Raw genomic sequence first — 18,793 nt, 5'->3', positions numbered from 1 at the left:
CTCACACACACGTGCTGCCTTCATCCCTCTGCATCCAAATCAAATGGAATTAAAGGAGGATTATGGAATTCAAAGGAGCACTGTGCTCAGGACAGCGTGCGCTATCAGAGGGCCTGAGGGATTTGCTGCTAATATCAGAGTACGCTGCAAAGGAGATACTTACAGCCCCAGCATAATGCTGTTACAACACAAACCTGGAAACATTCCCATTAGGTTTCACTCACTCATTCATCTCCAAATTGAGCTGGACAGAACAGTTCCACCAGGGAGCCCAGGCCCTTTCTGCACAGCCATGTGGCCACCTCACCTTGCAAGTCACAGCTGCCACACACAGCTTTGGCTTGTGCTCATGGCTCCCTCACACCAGGCTGCCTGATGCTGGTTGGGGTTGTATCATCTACACCAACTGCACGCCTACAACAGCAGGCAAAATTCTCACATTACTATCTTCAACCTTCGTGTTTCACAACACAACTAGGGAGAAGGGAAGGAGAATCTCTCAGGTAAGTACAGCTCAAAGATGGAAAAACCAGGTCACTCGTGCTTCAACTGCTAAACAGTTTTGCAGAACTGGACACTAAAATAGAGGCTAAGGCTTCAAAATTGCTGTTCAATCCTTTAGCAGCTCCTGATTCATTCACCTCCTGCTGTTTCCTCCTATCTGCTGCAGGAAGCTGGACTACAATTAGGGACCAGACCCAGGCAAAGGATACATCCTTGAATCGCTCTTGAAGTCTTCCAGCCATTTCTTATTGGTCTCAATCATTCCTTGAATAGTCATCTTGTCTGACTCACGGCTCTGGAACATGCGCATCTGCTCACTGTTGTGAGAGAAAAAGACAGGAAAAGTGGGAAAGAGCCTTAGACAGAAACAATCCCAGAGATGAGAAAAAGCATAGCTAAAGAAAGAGCCAAGGTTCGCAAGCAACCTCTTCTGAGCTCTAAATACTCTTTCCAACCACAGCATGAAGAAGAGCTGTAGCAGCAACAGCCCTTATCACGCCAGGCTGCTGTCCATCCTTCAGTCTACGTAGCATCAGAAAGGCTCAGGTGGCAGCCTGCAGTGTCACCCCTCCAGTGTCATCTGCCACAGCAGAGCCAGCCTGAGTTCTGCCTGGAGACAGCTGGCACCCTTGGATCCTGCTCCTGGAATTAATGTTACCTGCACAACTCTGGCTTCTGAAATAAAGCTGCTGTCTCGAGGCATGTGGCAGTGAGTAACCAATGCCATCTAATTCATCTTCTTAATATCTAATTTGCTTCACTGAACAAGTAGGTAAGACACAAAATCACCTAATCTAAAAATTATTCCAGACAAATTAATGCAACACAATGGAAAAAGAACACTCTTTTTCCAAGTGAAAAGATACTCACCCTGCAGGTACGTAACCCAGCTTGTTGTCTGAAGGACCAGAACTTCCACTGCATGATGGGAACCCACCTGGGAAACAGACATTAAATGAAAATCCCTTCCAAAAATTCAACAGGCTTTAGATCTGAATGCAGTTGCTTTCCTGTGTTATGGACACGCTGTCCCTACCAGTGGAGCCATCTGCCAAGATCTCAGTGTTGTTATCAAGGAAACTGAGATGGTGAACACCATCTCCAACTCACAGGAGGCTTCTGGAAGATCTCGATTCCTTTTTGCTCATTTCTTTAATAACTTTTCTACCACATATGTCAGAGGCCAAACTGTTCTAGAGGCAGGATAACATGGTTGGACATGTATTGCACTACCTGGAATAAGGTTCTTATTCTTGATCGTATTAACACTACTTTTGACAGCAGTACAGGTTGGAATGATGAGCTGATTAAAACATGCAGAACTGAAATCAGAAGTTATATCAAACAATAAGATAGAGTAAGGAGAACAGACCTACCTGGGAAGTACTTGCGCCACTTCTCTGCCAGGAAGCGGTCCACTGACTGCCCAGCCAGGAAGGAGCGACTGGAGCTGAGCCCAGTACCCCAGGCCCACTGGTCAGGCACAGACACCCCAGCAGAGGGCCTTGAGGAAGCACCTGCCTGCGATCCTGCCAAGGTGGAATATGTAGAAAGAGGAATGCTGTCACAGGACACCTGCAGAGGCACCTGTGTTGAAGTGAAGAGCGGGGACTGGAGGGTGTTCAGGGAACTCAGAATGCCGAGGACCCCATTCAGTTCACTGGTGATGTGCTGCACCGAGTTTGTCAAGTACTGGATCTTGTCCTGCTGTAGGGCAATCTGGACCTCTGTTCTCAAGTCAGCTAGCAGGGGAGAGAAGGGAAAAAAGGGATCACTGGGAAGGTGAGGGAAACGCCGTCTCCTTAGCAGGAGACTCACTTTGTACTGTATCACAGTGAGCTGAGTTTGATCAGCCTCTGCTCAGTGAGACACAGAGCACCAGAGACAAAGATTCATTTGAAAGAAACAGAAGGCACATAGAAAAGCACAAGCAGCAGACATGGGAAACTGCACCAGCTTCTCCTGACAGAGACATGAGGAGGAAGCCTGGACACTGACAGAGCATGACAGTTCCATAGCAGCAGAGAAGGAACAGCTGAAGCTACATTTTACACTCTGCAGTAAAAATAAGGGTAGATTTAAGATGCAAGTTCACTCACAGATTCCATCCCTCTCATACACTGCTACAGGCAGGAAATAAGTTTTTCAAGCAAAACATCATACAGAGCAGTCTCGGTCATAAATAGTAAAGCTGCCTTAGACTCAAACAAACACAAACAGAAACAGCCTTAGATACAACTGAGAAGCAAAAGGGAAAGCCAGACACTGCCAAAAGCATCGGGCAAAGAGTATCAAACCAGTCAGAACTTACACTTTGGCAGATGTATGCTTGCGCTGGATATGCTGTTTGTGTCCTCAGAGCTGCTGAGATCAAAAGTCACCATCTTCTTGCACGCAACACTCTTCAGTGTATCCTCATCTGAAAGCTGATAAGGAAAACATTGTAAATAAAACTTGCTCTCTGCCTCTGCAACAGTAAAGCCATTGGAGTACTGCTTACAGCTCATCTATGCAGGCAGGACTGCGTGGTCAGGCACAGCACAGGTGAACAGTCTTAAGACTCCAGCAGTAACATTTGAAAAGTATAAAGACTGCATGGTCTCTGGAAGAGGCACGTGCATTCACTGGAGGCCAAATTTAACTACTGCATGAACCGGCCCTTCCAAGCAGAGGTCAAAATGTTCTGTGCATCAACTACACCTTATAATCCTTGCATGGCTGAGTCATCTCCTTGCACCAACAGAAAGTGCTTGAACACCAGAAGTCTTGTGTGTGCACATCTACACTGCTGCTCTAAGGCCACATGGTCACACAGGCAGAGCTGGACAGACTCCAACGTCTGTCCTGAACAGGGAAGTAAAGCGGATTCTACCTCACATGAGGTGACCTGCCCTTGTTCTCTCTAGGCAAAAATCATGCAGATTTTTCAGGTTGTTTTCCGGGTCATATGCTTAATCCTGAATCCAGATGTCATCAGCAAAGGGAAACATTTGCTATCTTGCCCAAAACACAGACAGTTAGTAAAATATCTAACAATTCTAATTAGAGTTCAGTTTATATTGTATGCTGCATGTCAGCATTAACATGGATTTGCTTCTGATCTAAGAAGCTTGAGGGCTCAGTTAGCAGATTTTTCTTTCCAACCAACTCAAGCCCTGATGCCAGCAGCCCTGACTGGCAAACTGCAATCATGGGACAAACCCTCCATCTCAAACCTCAGACCTGGTGAATCATGTGCACCATAGTCATTTTCTCCAGCTCTTTGTCTCGCCTACTCTCTCCCACTCTTCTTACAGACCCATCATTCTGCTCTCAAAGCTCAACAGAGGCTCCTACTTATGGGAAGAGGAAAACAGCTCTGCAAACTGGGAGTGCAGCTGGTCAGGTCCAAGCAGGATGTTTGTGCTTACCTCCTCCAACAGGGAGGACTCCAGCTGGCTTAGCTTCTCTTCCTTCTTCTTCAGCAGCACCTGTCCTTTCCGCATAGCTGACTTCATCTTGTCCAGCTGCTTGGCTTCCTGCAGTGGATCAAACAGCCAGGACAAGGAGGAAAATTACCCAAGAACTACAGGAAATGATCTACTTTAGTGGTCACGGTGATTTTCACCATCTCATTTCTACTTGGCACAAGAAATCACGCTGCTGGAGTAAAACTGCTCCCAAGTCCAACAGAGCAACAAAAAGAAATGTACAGAGGGGAAAGAACAAGGCCTAAGGCAACACTGCCCCAAGGAAAAAGGGCTGTCACCTTCCAATCCTGCATCCAATAGAGACAACAGCTTTGCAGCAAAACCTGCAAATAGGAGTGCTCTGTCAATGAAGGAAATGAAGACCTTTTCCCCGTCTTTGGTTGGTGTATCAGCAGGACTGATAAGTACTCAGGGATCAATTTTCAAGCAAGAGTGACACTGCCACAGAGCTACAACTGCGAACTTGTCCCTGCTGATGGGATGGATGCCTGCCAGTGCTCAGTGACTCACCTCTTCCAGGTTCTTGCGCATTCCCTCCAGGAGCTGGGAGTTGTCAGGATCTTGCACCACCTCCTGCGCTTTCTGCACATCTTGGTGCCACTGCTGCTTTGCAGCTTTCAGAGCCGTATGTCTCTTCCTCATGGAGTGGGTCTGACGCACCAGGAATTCCTTGGCTTTTCTGATGGAGACTCCTTCAGCAGAGATGTAGCTCCTGACTCTAAAAGGATCAGGTACAATTCTGGCTTTCTGTGCTGGCCATTCCATCCAGCAAAACCCCATCCCTCCCCCCAAATAAACTGTACGTGCAATGAATATAAAACTCAAGCAAAAACATTCACTTCTAAAACCCAAGGGAAAAAGAAACCAAAACAAACAAGAAAACCACATTTTCTGAAGTAGCTGGTATACAGATACTCACTGATCAAACTGGAAGTTGCTGTCTTCATGGCTTTGAGAAGGAAGGAAAGCAGGCTCTCCGGATGGATGCTGAAGAGTGGAAACATTTCAACAACTGGCAGATACGCACAAGAAAACTGAACCCTAGGACCCCAGTAGAATCAAATTAGGGGTAAAAACTCTGGATGACATCACTGTATTATTGCCCCGATCCACGACTAGTGCTGGGGATATTTTTGTGTGATATTTTAAGAAGTAAGAGACATTTCCATCCCCAACTCAGGTTCTGCTTTTGACTTCAAGGGCACTCAGGCATCCCACACTCCTTTTCCCCTAATAATAGGCAAAAAGCAACAAGGAGTACAAAACATTGACGTCTTCCAGCAAAGAAGAATGCATCAATGCATCTGAAACAAGTTTAGGCAGAAAGAGCCAAGGCTGGAATTTTCAAGTTACAGCCTCAGATCTCACAAGGCAAATGCCTTTGCAGACAGCTCTACTCACAGCTTGAATAGTTTCTCTCAGGTCTTCAACATGGAGCTCAGCTTTCCTTTGGGGAGACTCTGCACTTTCTTCTGCCTCCAATTCTTTCAAAATCTCCTGCTTGCTCCTGACAGCTGCCTCAAGCTCACTGCCACATGAAAAGGCAACAATGGCAGCAATTCATTAGACTGCAGGTCCTCCTACCCCAGTAAACTACCTGCAAGTGTCCAAAGCAACCTCCAGATTCCAGAAAGGAAAGGGCCAGACATGAAAGACAAGCAGGAACACAGAAACATGCTGACAACGAGGATTCACAACAGCTTACAGCTGCTGTCTCATACAGTTTCTCCACGTACAGGAATAAATAGAAATAAGATACTTTGTGTAGCAGTTCACAGATATAGACTTCTAGATCCAGTGCTGGGGTACATCAAACACTAGCAATGCAGCTTGACAACTACCATTAAGACAATCTCCTGCTGCCACTGGCTCCTAAACACAACTGAACTGCTTGTGCAACACTTCCAGACAGCACCAGTAACCACGCAGACTTCAAGCACCAGTGGAAAACTCTCGCATGTAGACACACACCTGATACGTTTCTGCAGCCTCTGGCTTCGAGTCTGCAACAAGTCAACCTGGGCCTCCAGCTCAGCTTTCTGATCCTGGAGCTCTTCACGAGCCTTACGCAGTTGCCGGATGGACTCAAGAAGGTCAGTCTGCTCCTTCCGATTCTCCTCTAGGCGGAGTTGAGAAGCTAAAGCAGCTTCCTAGAAAGAAACAGAAACATCTCTCAGGCTTCCCTGACCATGGAACAAAAGCACACAGCATGCAAGAGACTTTTGCTATCTGCATAGTTCATGGGAGTCAGTCCTAGGGGAACTAGGTTCTTTTTGGGAAATACCTCTGAGCTAACCAAACTGCCAGCAGGAAGACTCTCCAGGCCGAGCCAAAGGGGCAGGAAGGAATTTGCAAACTCAAAATTTAGAAAACAACATAGCTTGCATTTTTCTTAAGCCATGGTTCTAATGTGTTCCCCTCACCCTCCCCAAAACCAAAGCAGCACAGATCCTCTCCAGAGACAAGGCACACATACATCTCTTTCTCGCTCAGTCCGTCTGTCTTCATCGAGCAGCTGCTGCTTTTTCCTTCTCAGAGACTCCTCCTAGACACAGCAGAAAAAGCTGGTGACTATCAGAACACAGGGCTGCCAGTAGAGGAGCTGATGCTCAGAAGCACTTGAAAGGTCAGGCCTAATTTTCAAGACAATTCAAGATTACCTCAACACTGTTCTCAGTTTTGCTTCATCCCATCCCATTCTGTAAGTGACAGAGGACTTACAGAATGCTGCCTCCCAAAGCAGGGGAGCACACCCAAGGCACCGACTTTCACCACAAATACAACTATTAGCCTGTACTACTAACAGCACTTAGCCCTCATGACAGAAGTTTTACCTTGAAACTTGGTAACTTGGGTGGCAGATGCAACCCACAATGTAGCAGCCAGAGGAGCAGCTCAGGCAAGGAAACGTCTCAAACCCAACACAGCTGACTCACCTGGCTAAAAAGCTGCACTGATCTTGCTTTAACATTCTTTGCACGTATTTCAAGCTCATTTTCTGAATCCTGAAGTCTTCTTTCCTGCACAGAGACATCAACTTAAGGAGCAAATGGCACAAGTTCCTCACCCACCACACAGAGCTCTGCTACCAGAGCAATTACCAAACAATACCAGGAGAGAATGACCTGCCACTTGTATTACTGTTGGTTACAGAGGGAGGCAGATTCATGGAGGCATCACAGTATCCAGGCCAAAACAGCCAAGTCCCAAACTGCCAAGCAGTGCCCTCCTCACCTTCTCCCCATGTCTGTGCTGCAGTGCGGTCAGACGTTCATCCAGCTCTGCCTGCAGAGCTTTCACCTCCACTTCGTGAAGCTGTCGGAGCCGTGCCATCTCACCTCGCAGGCCTTCAAACAGCTCTGATCTTTGCTTTCTTTCCTATCACAGAATACAAACAAGAAAAGTGAAGAGTGAAGCTCTTCAGCCAGCCATGAACACAAAGGGCACACACCGTATAACCAGCTCATCTCACAACATGTCCTTAGCAAATGTCAATTTCAGCAAGATTAAAGCCTGCTGCTTATAGACACAATATTGTTATGAAGATGGCTCAGGAAAGAAGAAATGACCCATGATAGTCTAGGGGTTTGTCACACACTGCTGACTGTGTGACAGGAGGCCTTCCAGAACAGGCAACTATAAAACCATCAATAAGCTTCTCTAGTACAGAAGTCAACAAATGCACGTGGAAGTTGCCTGCACAGAACACTTTGACAGGTTTACCTCATAACCTGAGCCTCAGTTTGCTTTATACAGCAGCAAAACCACTAAAACAAATGAGATGCCCCACTTCTACGAGTGGCAGAGATAAGCAGAGCTGGCAAGCAGCAGCGCCAGCCCAGGTGACCAACAGTGATCTCCCAGTCCATTGCACTTCCCCAGAAGTACCTCCTCTTCATATTGATCCCGAATCTTTGCTAGGACCTCTTGGTGCTCCTCCTTCATCCTCTCCATTTTCCTCTCATGGTCTTTTTCCACTTCACGGCGTTTCTCACTCATAAGCTCACTGAGCTGCAATGATGACACAAAGAGGCTTCACTGAATCACTGCATTGGCTTCCCAAGAGAGCAGCTTCCCACATGAACATTAAGACTGAGAACCTTGTAAGTGGGATCAGGCCACAGCCTAGATAGTAGAAAGCAAGCACTCTGTGAAAGGAGATGCTGCAGGAGTGTCCCTTCCTCTGATGCATATCACTATCACCTTTGGGTAGGGGACTCTGCATCTCAAACCTCACCAAATATCAACCGAGAACAAAGAACTTTCACCATCCAAGCTGAATACTTGCCTCACGTTCATATTGTGCTACTTGGAATGCTTTCTGCTGCACTTTCTCTTCTGCTCTCTGCAAGTCTTCACGCAGCCAAGCCTCCTCACTCCTCTGTGCCTCTGCTATCTGGGTTTGCAGGCTGGAAGTGACCTGCCATGAAAACCACCCACAGAGAATTGTCACCTTTCTGACAAGATCTCTCTAGTGCCATCCTACAAAGATCAAGAAGCACAGCAAAGATCAGTGTGTACAGTCCCACCACCCTCTAACTTGGAACGTGCCCAAATGCTGAGCCAGACCAGAACCATGTTTAGGAAGTAGAAAAATTAATGCCACCCACCCTGCCCACACCTGGAGATAGAGTGAAATGAAAAAGCAATTTATATTCTAGGGACACCATTCTTTACCTTTCGATGCTTCTCTTCTGCTGCACATTTTAGCTGTTGGAGTTCAGTTGCAAACTGTTTCTCTAGCTCCTCTGCAGCCTACAGGAACAGGAGCCAAACAGTCTGCTGTAAATCCTCCATTTATAGGGACATGCCACACAAGATGCAGCTGCAATTAACATCTATCCACAAGCATCAAAAGCACAGTGAACCCCTTTCAAAACAAGTAACACACCATATTCTCTCTGGATGTTTTTCCTTCCAGAGGATCTCAGTGGATCTCAGATGTGCCATCCCATGGGAAGACTATGAACTGCCTCCATTCAAGAACCTCAGGCCTTCCATAGTGCTAAGGCAACACCCAAGAGGCATTCTAGCCTGATAAGGTACATGAATCTCACCTTTTTCTTTTCCATTTCTAATCTCTCTTTAAGCTCCCTTAGGAATCGTTCCTTCTCTTTTTCTAGCCTGATTGTTTCTTTCTGTTGAACTTCCTCCATCTCCAGCTTCATTTTCTCCAAAGCAAGCTGCTGCTTCTTCTCCATGCTCTCCTTCTCCTTTACTTGCAGGGATTCCCATTCTTCTCTCAGTTTTTGCAGTGCCAGCTCTTGCTCTGCCCTGGTAGGGTTACAACAAAAGCAAAAAAGCCAGTTAGAATTTGGTACTTAAACACTGAGCTCCATTTAGGAACCAGAGCTAAGAGAAGAAAAAATTCCAGAAGAAACTGAGAACCCATGTATGCTTTGAACCATGAGTGAATCAGCAAAGGCCTTAGAAATAAACAGCAAACAGCATCATAGCCAAGTCCTCATGACTCCTAGCTTACTAACAAGGCAAGGCAGCAGCTATGGGAACCTCAGGCTTCTTAGTACATCCCCTGAGTGAATGCTGATGGTACATAACAGCGGGAAGCACCCTCTCAAACCCACAGTATATGTCCATAGGGACAGCAGCTTCCAGCTTGTTGTGGCAAAACTTCTCACCTTATCTTCTCCTTCTCTGCTTCAGTCTCAGAGGTGATGGTGGCTCGCAGCTTTGAGAGTCTTTCAGTTTCCTCCTTTCTCACACGCAATTCTTCCTCCTTGCTAACCTTTGCCAAATCCTCTTTCAGTGTTCTGAGAGATGAGCAGCCAGAAGGAAGAAAAAAGTGGAAAGGGGGGGAAGGAAAAAAAGGTTCAGGAAGCTCTAGTGTCTTCAAACCACCCCCCCAAGGTGTACAGATCAGGCACGTGCAGTGAGTGGGAGCTGAAAGATGCATTCCCAAGGCTCCAGACAGTTAATTCCCTTCTACACCTTCACAATCTGGCGGCTGGCACAGGAGACGCAGCCCCTGAGCATCAAGTTCCTGTGGTGTATTTTAAAGGCTCACTGCGTTGCCATCATATGTGGCACTTTTTTCCCCCATGTACATAAAAAAATCAACTCTATGAAATGAAGGCAGATCCCAGCCAAGGTAGCTGGATGCATTGGTATAAGCTTCATGCTTTTACACAACACCCTTTTTCCCACTGCTTAGACATTTCTCCCTTCAGGTGCAGTTTTTGTCCTCTTTTGCACCCAAGGCAACATTCCCACAGTGCTTCATGTCAAGGTACCTTTTCTGGCTGCCTGTGTGCTGCTAAGAACTGATGTTTATAATACAAGTTCTGAGAGAAAAATCCCCCAGAACAGAGGACACAGCTCCTATTGCTGTTGTGCTCCCTGGATTGCTATTAGATCTTCTTGCATTGGCTGGGTTTTGCACATAGAAATCCATGCCCTATTCCTTAAAGTCTTGTTTGGAAGTCCTTCTGTAATACTCTCAGTAACAGAGCTTCAAATAGTTCCTCTGGGGTAACCTCATCTTCTCTAATGCCCCAATTTCCAGCCCTAATACTACCATTTAAACCAAGATTTGAAAGTCTGCCAGGCGGTAAAGCTCCAAGCAGTGAACTGGAAACTTTTCCCAGGTTAACAATAAGAGACAAGTTCACAGCTCTATGAAAGTTGCATGCGTATCGAATCATAGCTCTTCTGACAGGACACGAGGAAGATGCTGTCTTGCCTGAACGAGGAAGAGAGCTTTCCTCAGGCAGACTGCACTCTGCTTTGAGCATCTGCAGCACTAAGAGCAGAGCACTACCCATTTCAGGATGTGCAGATCCTTTTTGTCACTGCCAGGACACCTCTATTCTTGCCTCCTTCACCCATAATTCCACAAAGCAGCTCCTGCTTCACAGTGGCCTATAACACAGCACAAACTTGCTGCCACCAGCAGTGAATCACACCTGGGAAAGACTCAGGAGGAGAAATAGGAAAAACAAAGGAATACCTGAGGGATTTTTCTTTTTGCTGATAAAGCTTCTGAGTTTCTTCCTCCTCCTGTAGCCTCATTTCCTCTTGGAACTGCTGGATTTTCTCCTCCTTTGCTTGCAGTAAGTGCATTTTCTCTTGTTCAACCTCCTCCTCCAGCTCCTTGGCTACACCCTCCAGGGATTCTTCACTAGACTGGGTCAAGGGCTGCTTTTGCTTTATTTCTTTCTCAGGTTGCCTATCAAAAAGAAAAAGCTCCTTTGGCAAAAGGGTGAGAGAACGGGGTAACACAATGGGAACGCGTAGCATTCCCACACACAGTATCACCTCCAAACCCCAAATCTCAAAGCCACCTACTCCACAAGCTTTCCTCTCTATGAAGGGAAAGGAAATGCAGAATCTCCACTGGTTGGCATCCACTTTCTTTCTTTATTTGCTGCTGAGGAGCACTTGCTGTTTTGCTCACAGGAGGTGAGGAACAGCAGCGTATGCAGGTGGAGGGCACACAGGTAGAAGACAAGCCTGGTATAGAACTCATGCTGCCACTGTTCCCTACAACACGCCTGGAAAACAAATCCATTCCCATTCTTGCCAGCCAAACTCACCGCCTTGCATCCTGAACTTCTGCTGCTGCAGACACAGGGAAGCTTTTCTACAAGGCTATTGAGGAACACACAGCACACCCTCCAAGCTTCAAGCAACACTTTATCTCAGATAACAGCTTGGGGATGTTTCCAGGCACCACTGGCTGGAACTCTCATTGACTCCTAAACTCTGACTGATAAATTAAACCTAGTCCTAACAGAACTTAGGTCCTGACCGACTCTTATTTGGGCCAGCTACACCTCATGAAGGATCTAGCAGCTATGAAATCCTGCCAAGGACCTTAAAGCAGATGCAATCAGCACCAGCTTCTAACCCAGGGATTAGCAATACATTTCTAATGGACCAGGTATTTTTCTGCAATTGCAATCTAGAAGTGTGCTGGGAGTTTGCCAGCCCTAGGCAACAGAAAGCCCTGAGCTCTCCAAAAATTCAAAACCAATCTGTTTCTAATTATTTCTTTTTTTTTTTTTTTCCAGACATACAGTAGCAAAATTAGAAGGTCTGAAAGTGAAGAAGGAGAAATGAAGATTAGTCGAAGGATAAAATTCTTATTCTGTGCTAGTGAAAGCTGAAGCAGCAAGGTCTTCTCATCATACACCGAGACTGCCAGCATAAGGCAGAGATCTCTGTCTTGCCTGAAATCAGGCAAATAGCAGCTTTAGTAATATAACCTTGAGTCAGAGAGAAAAGGTTACTTATGCAGCCATTAGCAAAAGAGCAGAGAGAGAGGAAAGGGTAGTAGGGTCCTGGAAAAATCCTGTTTCACTGCTGCTCCCCTGTAACACTGCGTGCTCCGGGCCAACTGCACAGATGCATACAGGAGGTGCCATTTATCAGGCTGCTCTGCACAGCACCTCAAGTATTTCCACCTAAAACTGTTCATTTTGCTCCAATTTCTGTTTAAATAAGTGCCCAACCAACACATGGACTTTTATACCATTTCAAATTAAAAACAGAAAGAGATACTTGTCTTCAAACCAAATCGCTGCTCCACCACTTTGTCCTGATAGATGCATTGCCTATTTTTTCCCAATTACTTCTGCTGATCTGTCACTCGACACAGAAAGCAAAGTCAGCATGTTCACTTCTACTGAGAACTTCCACTGCAGTGAAACCGCAGGTACCTATCAGCAAACTCCACCAATTTAGTACTGTGACAGACCACTGGCTTTTGCAGAGAAACTGAGCTCTCCCATCTTCTGCCCTGACCTCGTTATCCCAAACCCAACATGTTCCCAGTGACTCTAAAAGCGAGAGGATTTTTTCCCCCCCTCCCTCCTTCCAATCTCAGTACTCCTCAGCAAGCAAAGTGCAGTGGAAAACTGTTTATCTTAGGTGTGTAAATGCTTAGCCTCATTAGTGATGCTGGTAAGGAGGTTTTTCCAAGTACAAAGCAAACAGATCTTTTTCCATACCACAGAGCCCTGTGCCACAGACCCCAAGGGCTGAGCTGCTGTTCTCACCCTCCCCAGGACAGACTGTTACCTCGGCACTCTTGCCAGGAGAACAGCTGCTTGGATTTGCATGCTGAGATGCTCTCAAGCTCTGCTGTGCCCACCAAGCTGAATCTCCTAGCGTGCCAACCTCACACAGTAACTTCAAATAAAGGGAAGAACAGAACAAAAAGACAAAAGCTGTTATGCATACAATGCTAGGGACTTAAATGAAGCCCTTACGCTTTTTGCAGGGCTGCAAGTTCTTCCAGATCGATTATGCTATCCGGCAATTCTTCCTCCAGCTGCGGGGCCACAGCTTCTTCTTGGTTGGCATTTTCTAAAGCCAAATACTTCTGTTCTGATGCTTCACAACCACTTTGATCCCTCTCACTTTGCAGCAGAAAAAAGGTAACAGAATATCAGATTAGCATAGATTGGATTCTAGCGACTGCTCCAAGCAGACAAAGACAGAGGGAAGACGGGATGAGCAGCTGACTCAAGATGGGCAGTCTGCAGCACAAGCTCATGCCTGCCAAGGGGCCTCATTTGTCCAATACGGGGCTGCCAAAGCCCCAACAAAGCTCCAAACCATTCACACCACCTCGAGCACTGCCAGACTAACAGGCAGCTGAGGGTATAATTTGTCTGTCAACCTCAAAATGTCGAATATCTTTGCTGGATTACCTCCCTCTCTTTGCAAGTCCTTACAGAATTTCCCCAAGATAAATCAGCCCTATTAGTAACACTCACACTGTAGACTAAATTAGAGATGGAAATATATTGGCAGGCATGTTTACAACTATGATTCTACTTCATCTTGGAAGCACAGAGAAGAGAGACTAAGCAAGCACAGAGTAGCTGTACAGGCAGAGTAAATGGAGAGGATTCATAGCTGGGAAGCAGGTACAAAGTGATAAAGAGAATTCCTTGGGCAGAACACATTTTTAGGGACCTTCACGTGAACAGCTTCTTCGAGCACAAAGCTGTGAATCCCAATTGCACACAGCCAGTCATTAAGATGGACTGCAGCTTCTTCTGTTCACAGGTTTTCCTGGCATAAGCAACAGCTTCTTCATTCCCAGTGCCCCAGAATGGTGTGTAGCTCTGTGTGGAGGCTAAGAGTTTCGACACGGTTCATCTATAAATGCCACATGTTACAACTCTCAAAGGCAGAGCAGGATGCTCTAGAGACCGCAGAGCTTTCTGCTCAGCACAGTATTACAGTCATTTTAAACAAGTTTCCACAAACAGGAGGAAAACAGCTCCCCTAGACAGTCTAGTCCTCACAGTAACTATAGGTTGGGAAACCTGTGGTACTTGTGGGGTTACAGCTGTTGCACTATAGAGATATCCACAAAGCAGGATAAGAAAATAGCTTAATGTTTATGCTTGGCCAAAAGAGGACAAGTGGCCCTAAGATACCACTAAGGAAGGAAGTGGAACTGAACTGTTCATTTTGGAGCTGAACTCCCTTGCCAAACCAGCGCTGACTGGCCCCCAAAACCTGCAAGGTCTGTTATCAGGCAATGGCTAGGGCCCAACTCACCTGTGTTAAATGCCACAAGGCACAACACCATGAAAAAACAGATCATTGTGGCAAGACAGAGACTCCACAGCCTTAGATAAAAGCCAGATAGATATAAGGGAAATGGAAAAGCCAGCTCCACACCTGGAGATAGTCATGACAAAAGGCAAGGCAGGCAAGTTTTGCCATCTTCCCAGCCAGAAGCTGAAACAATGCTAAAATCTGCTGAGATGATACTAAAAAGGTGGTGGGAGAAAAGAAAGAGTGAATGGAAGAGACTCTATGAGACACTGCAGGAACTCAGTGCTCTGCAGGGAACTCCTGGACAGGTTACAGTGACCTGAGCACAGCAGGGACAGACAAGACAGGAAAGTCACTTGCAGATAGAGCTGCCTATGCCTCCTTTCTAGCTCTGCTTGTACCGTACCTCTCAGAAGCTTCTGTTCTTTTGCTTTGCTCTTCATCTATACTGGCTTTGCTTTGGTCTTTTTCCTCTTCTCCCAGCTCCTGGGCCTGCAGGTAAAAGCAAACAGTGTGGAGTTTGCTGGCTCCTTTGCCACCAAAGCCTCCCAGGACCTTCCAGTGGCTCCAGTGAAAAGCAGTTTCGCTCTGGTCCAGCATACCAGCACCAAGCCCAGTGACTAAAGTGCATCCACAGGGCAACTCCAGAATGTCCATGTGAATGCATTAATTTCCTCTCTTGCATGTAATCAAGGTCTTGAGATACCATGGGAACACATGGAGGAACGGCTCCATCAGCACAGAGGCATGTGGGATCTCAGCTCTCCAGGTTGTGTTACTATTATTGGTCTCAGGACTGTTTTTTCAGCACAGAAGATGAACTCTCTGCCAGCACACAGCACTCTCAACATCAGCTTCGGTTGTTTATTCCCCCCCGAAGGCCACCTTACATATCCAAGTAACCATAAACTGTCTGAATAATGTAAGACAAATCTTTTAAAGCAGGAATGTCACATATACAAACATGAAATAATGTACTGTGGCCATAAAGAAAACTGATGTGTTGATTGTGACCAGAATTACAATAGTCCTGCCTTGAATCCTGGTTCCCAAACAGGCCATGATGGGCACTATGCTTCATACACTCACACCTACCCAGAGACTTCTGACCACTCCCTCCAGAGCAGATCAGTCTGGATGCAGCTGACTACACTGGTCCCTCAGTAACACGCTCAGAGTGACTTCAGGTGGCTTAATTATGAAATAGGAAAGACTTAAAATAACAAATATTTGAATGTAAAATAGTCAGCTGTTCCTATTCCCACCTGCCATCTACCAGGCACCTGTGTCCCTCCAGCAAGGACATACATATGCACATGCATTTGTGTAATTCACCCGATGAAGAGGAAACAGGTCCCCTCTTCAAACCCTCAGTCCCACATGAGAAAGCACCAACAGCCCATCCTGCACGATGAGGTTTCTAGACACTACATATGGGTCTCCAGAGCCCATCCACAAATTCCTGGGGACCACACAAACAGCAGGTGAGCTCAGCCCCTGCCATGCAGGAATGTAACGTGGAGCAGAGCCAAAATAACACAATTAAAACAGCAGTAATTTATGCAAATGTTCAGCAGAGCAAACAGCAGAAGGATTCCCTGCAAGTGCTGTCACCTTCCATCACATCAGCATGGTCAGAACTCTCCCAGCAGCTCCCCACCTAAATAATGACTTCAATTCCTGAGAACTGAGGAGCCCAGAAAACATCACCTGGCTCAAAACAGGCTCTGTCACTGCTGCCTGTGAGAGGAAAGAAGCCAGAAAAGTGAAGAATGAGATCTTCTAGGGAATAAAGATGATGAGTTACAGGTAGTGCTGCTGAGCCCGTGCCTGGGACCCAACATACCTACCCAAAGCACTCCCTCCCCAGAAATCCCATTCTGTAGGAATATGTAGATATATTGGGAAAGGTGAACAGAGCACGTGCCTGCAGGGAACAAGGGCTGGATTTTAAGCCCTGCCTGTGAAATTCCCAGAGCCTCACCCCTCGTGTTGTTCCAGGACCACCAGCAGACCCTGGGAAGCACTGAGTACTGCTGGCAGCTTGGTTTTCTGTCCTGCTCAACACCGGGCTGAGTCCCACAGGAAAGATCTCACACATTCACAATACAAAGCCAGGATGACAGATAATAGGCTCTTCGCACAGCATAGTCCCCAAGAGGCCTCGAGAAGAGGATTTCTATGGTCTCCAGCACGTGACAGCTCCAATGCCATGCCTGCTTCCAGCTCCTCACCATCACCCTCAGCTCGGTAACAATGCCAGCAAAGCAGGATGCCAGCACTTTAAATGCCTGCTAAGTGAAGGGTGAAAGGAGCAACCTTCCCATTGCCAGCAGAGAAGTCAAGTCTAGCAGACAGCAGCCCACACTGCCACTGCAATCTAACACAGCTCCTGCCAAAACATGCCAACTGAAAGCCTCCAATGTTGTGCATGTGTAGTGCCATTGAAGAGTTTTGTTTTTTTTTTTTTACAAAGAGTATTTTGCCAGTATATTCAAAGCAAGGCAAGTCCATTACATGGAAATAAACACGTTCCAACAATCCGGAGTCTCGTTTTGAAATAGCCTCTGTCTTTTGACACAAAAGAGCAGCTGCAGTTCTGCAGGGGGCACCATTTCAACTCCACCTCTCCCTCCTCAAGACAAGGCTGGAAAAAACTCAAAACGTGTCTGCTCCAACAAGACATTGGTATGCACGATGACTGTGCTGTAGCAAGAGGGAGAGGGGGAGAACACAGCAGGCATATGTTTTGTTTTCCCTTCACATCTGATTATGCTCATTATTAGGCACAAGAGGACAGGTGTATTCTCCAGACAATCTAACAAACTGGATTGCTCCTCTCTGCTGGACAGGTGGTGAGTTTGCCACTCAAGGTCTCCTCCAATGCAGCTGATCAACTCACTTACAATCAGAGCAAGGCTGAGTAAACCCCAGCTGGAGCCTGACCCTCCGCCTCACTGTGCAGCACACTCTTTCATTCAACGCGCTGATGAGCTGAGATGGTGTGGGAGAGGGATAGCTGGGAAGGCTCAATAGGAGTGTGGGGCTGAGAAGGACAACTTGGCAACACGCTGAGAAGACAAGGATAAAAATCTCAAGAGGCACGGCAATTTCCAGTCTGAACTGCCCTAACACAGCTACATATGGGGCCAACGTGATGTGGGAAGCAGATGCCACAGACTGACTGAAAGGATCTTCGTTTTCCCTACATGAAAGCAGGGAATTAAGTCAATGGAAGGTAACCTCAATTTCTTCATTTTCTGCTACTGTGCTCTGTTACAGAAGCTCTCTTCATCTGCTTAAGAGAAAGAAAAGGACAAACACACTAACAACAGAAAAAAAAAGCCAGACTCTGCTTCCCTGCACTCCCCAGGAAAACCAGTTATCTATGCATGTAACTGGGGGCAGTGAAAGCACACGCTTGTGAGCTTGCACACATGCATCACCCACAAGCCACCTCTTCCCAAGAGTACGATATTAGTGTAGCTTCTCTTCACATGAGTGCCTGCAACTCTGCAGACACAATACTGAGCCAGGACTGCTGCTCTGATCCCTTCCCTGAAGTCAGAGTGCTCCATCTGCCTCAAAATCTTTATGCCAATAGCTTCATCCTGCTATTAGTATGCCACAGCACAGTGTTTTAACTTGCCCATTCCAAGATTGGTCCCTAACCATAGATAAAGCACTTACCTTGCATGGGTACTTGTCTAAAGCAGGAGACAGAGCATCTACATCCAACACATGCTCAGAAAACTGGCTTTGGAAAGCCAAGTCCTGAAGAAGAAAGAATAGCATCAGTTCACTGGTCCCATGAAAGATCCTGATGGAACAGAAAAGAAATCTGAACAGTTCGGAATCCTCACTCATCATCCCATTGACAGCAGTTCAGTATAAATATCTAGAGCTACTACAATTAGAAAGGTTTATAGGACATGGGAGATGGCTCTACTGAGATCCAGGCCTTCATCCAAGCACAGATTTATATCTGTATTGTAGTCAGATGGCCCTGGCAGCAACATGACAGCAGCAAGTTGGGTTTTGTTTCCCAAGCTGTAGGGACACATACAGGTAACAGGTTACTGATCTACCAGCATGAAACATCACAGATGGGGCACTGCACTCCAATGAGGCTCTCCTCCCTGATGGTCCCAAAGGAAACTCGCCCTGTAATGCCAGCAGACTGCAATTTCACATAAGGGCATCACAGAACTGCTACAGGGCAGTGAGCCTTGCCATGCTACCTCATGTGTTCTTCCATGCCACAGATGACAGCAGGCACAGGT

The 18,793-nt window shown here is 46.5% G+C and overlaps 1 protein-coding gene across 10 annotated transcripts in view; it reads right to left on the bottom strand.

Annotated features, from left to right (window-relative positions):
* Positions 1-18,793, bottom strand: part of CEP164 (centrosomal protein 164) — a 42,945-nt gene that overhangs the window by 8,607 nt on the left and 15,545 nt on the right. For 8 of the 10 annotated variants that reach the window (XM_015884083.1, XM_015884084.1, XM_015884089.1 and 5 more), the window contains 21 exons: positions 18,201-18,284; positions 14,917-15,002; positions 13,205-13,354; positions 10,942-11,160; positions 9,614-9,745; positions 9,032-9,248; positions 8,652-8,729; positions 8,263-8,394; positions 7,863-7,985; positions 7,209-7,352; positions 6,911-6,994; positions 6,451-6,519; positions 5,946-6,124; positions 5,376-5,502; positions 4,894-4,961; positions 4,485-4,692; positions 3,915-4,022; positions 2,816-2,930; positions 1,881-2,246; positions 1,375-1,441; positions 714-821 (listed from right to left, as the gene is read on the bottom strand). In XM_015884083.1, the coding sequence (XP_015739569.1) occupies positions 714-821; positions 1,375-1,441; positions 1,881-2,246; positions 2,816-2,930; positions 3,915-4,022; positions 4,485-4,692; positions 4,894-4,961; positions 5,376-5,502; positions 5,946-6,124; positions 6,451-6,519; positions 6,911-6,994; positions 7,209-7,352; positions 7,863-7,985; positions 8,263-8,394; positions 8,652-8,729; positions 9,032-9,248; positions 9,614-9,745; positions 10,942-11,160; positions 13,205-13,354; positions 14,917-15,002; positions 18,201-18,284 (2,864 nt within the window). The remainder of the gene's footprint in view (positions 1-713; positions 822-1,374; positions 1,442-1,880; positions 2,247-2,815; positions 2,931-3,914; positions 4,023-4,484; positions 4,693-4,893; positions 4,962-5,375; positions 5,503-5,945; positions 6,125-6,450; positions 6,520-6,910; positions 6,995-7,208; positions 7,353-7,862; positions 7,986-8,262; positions 8,395-8,651; positions 8,730-9,031; positions 9,249-9,613; positions 9,746-10,941; positions 11,161-13,204; positions 13,355-14,916; positions 15,003-18,200; positions 18,285-18,793) is intronic. The other 2 variants (XM_015884088.1, XM_015884091.1) reach the window with 1 other exon arrangement.

This window comes from Coturnix japonica, chromosome 24, assembly GCF_001577835.2.
Source record: "Coturnix japonica isolate 7356 chromosome 24, Coturnix japonica 2.1, whole genome shotgun sequence".
NCBI lineage: Eukaryota > Metazoa > Chordata > Aves > Galliformes > Phasianidae > Coturnix > Coturnix japonica.
The sequence above is the reverse complement of the archived record's forward strand: the minus strand, read 5'-3'. Positions and strand labels throughout refer to the sequence as shown.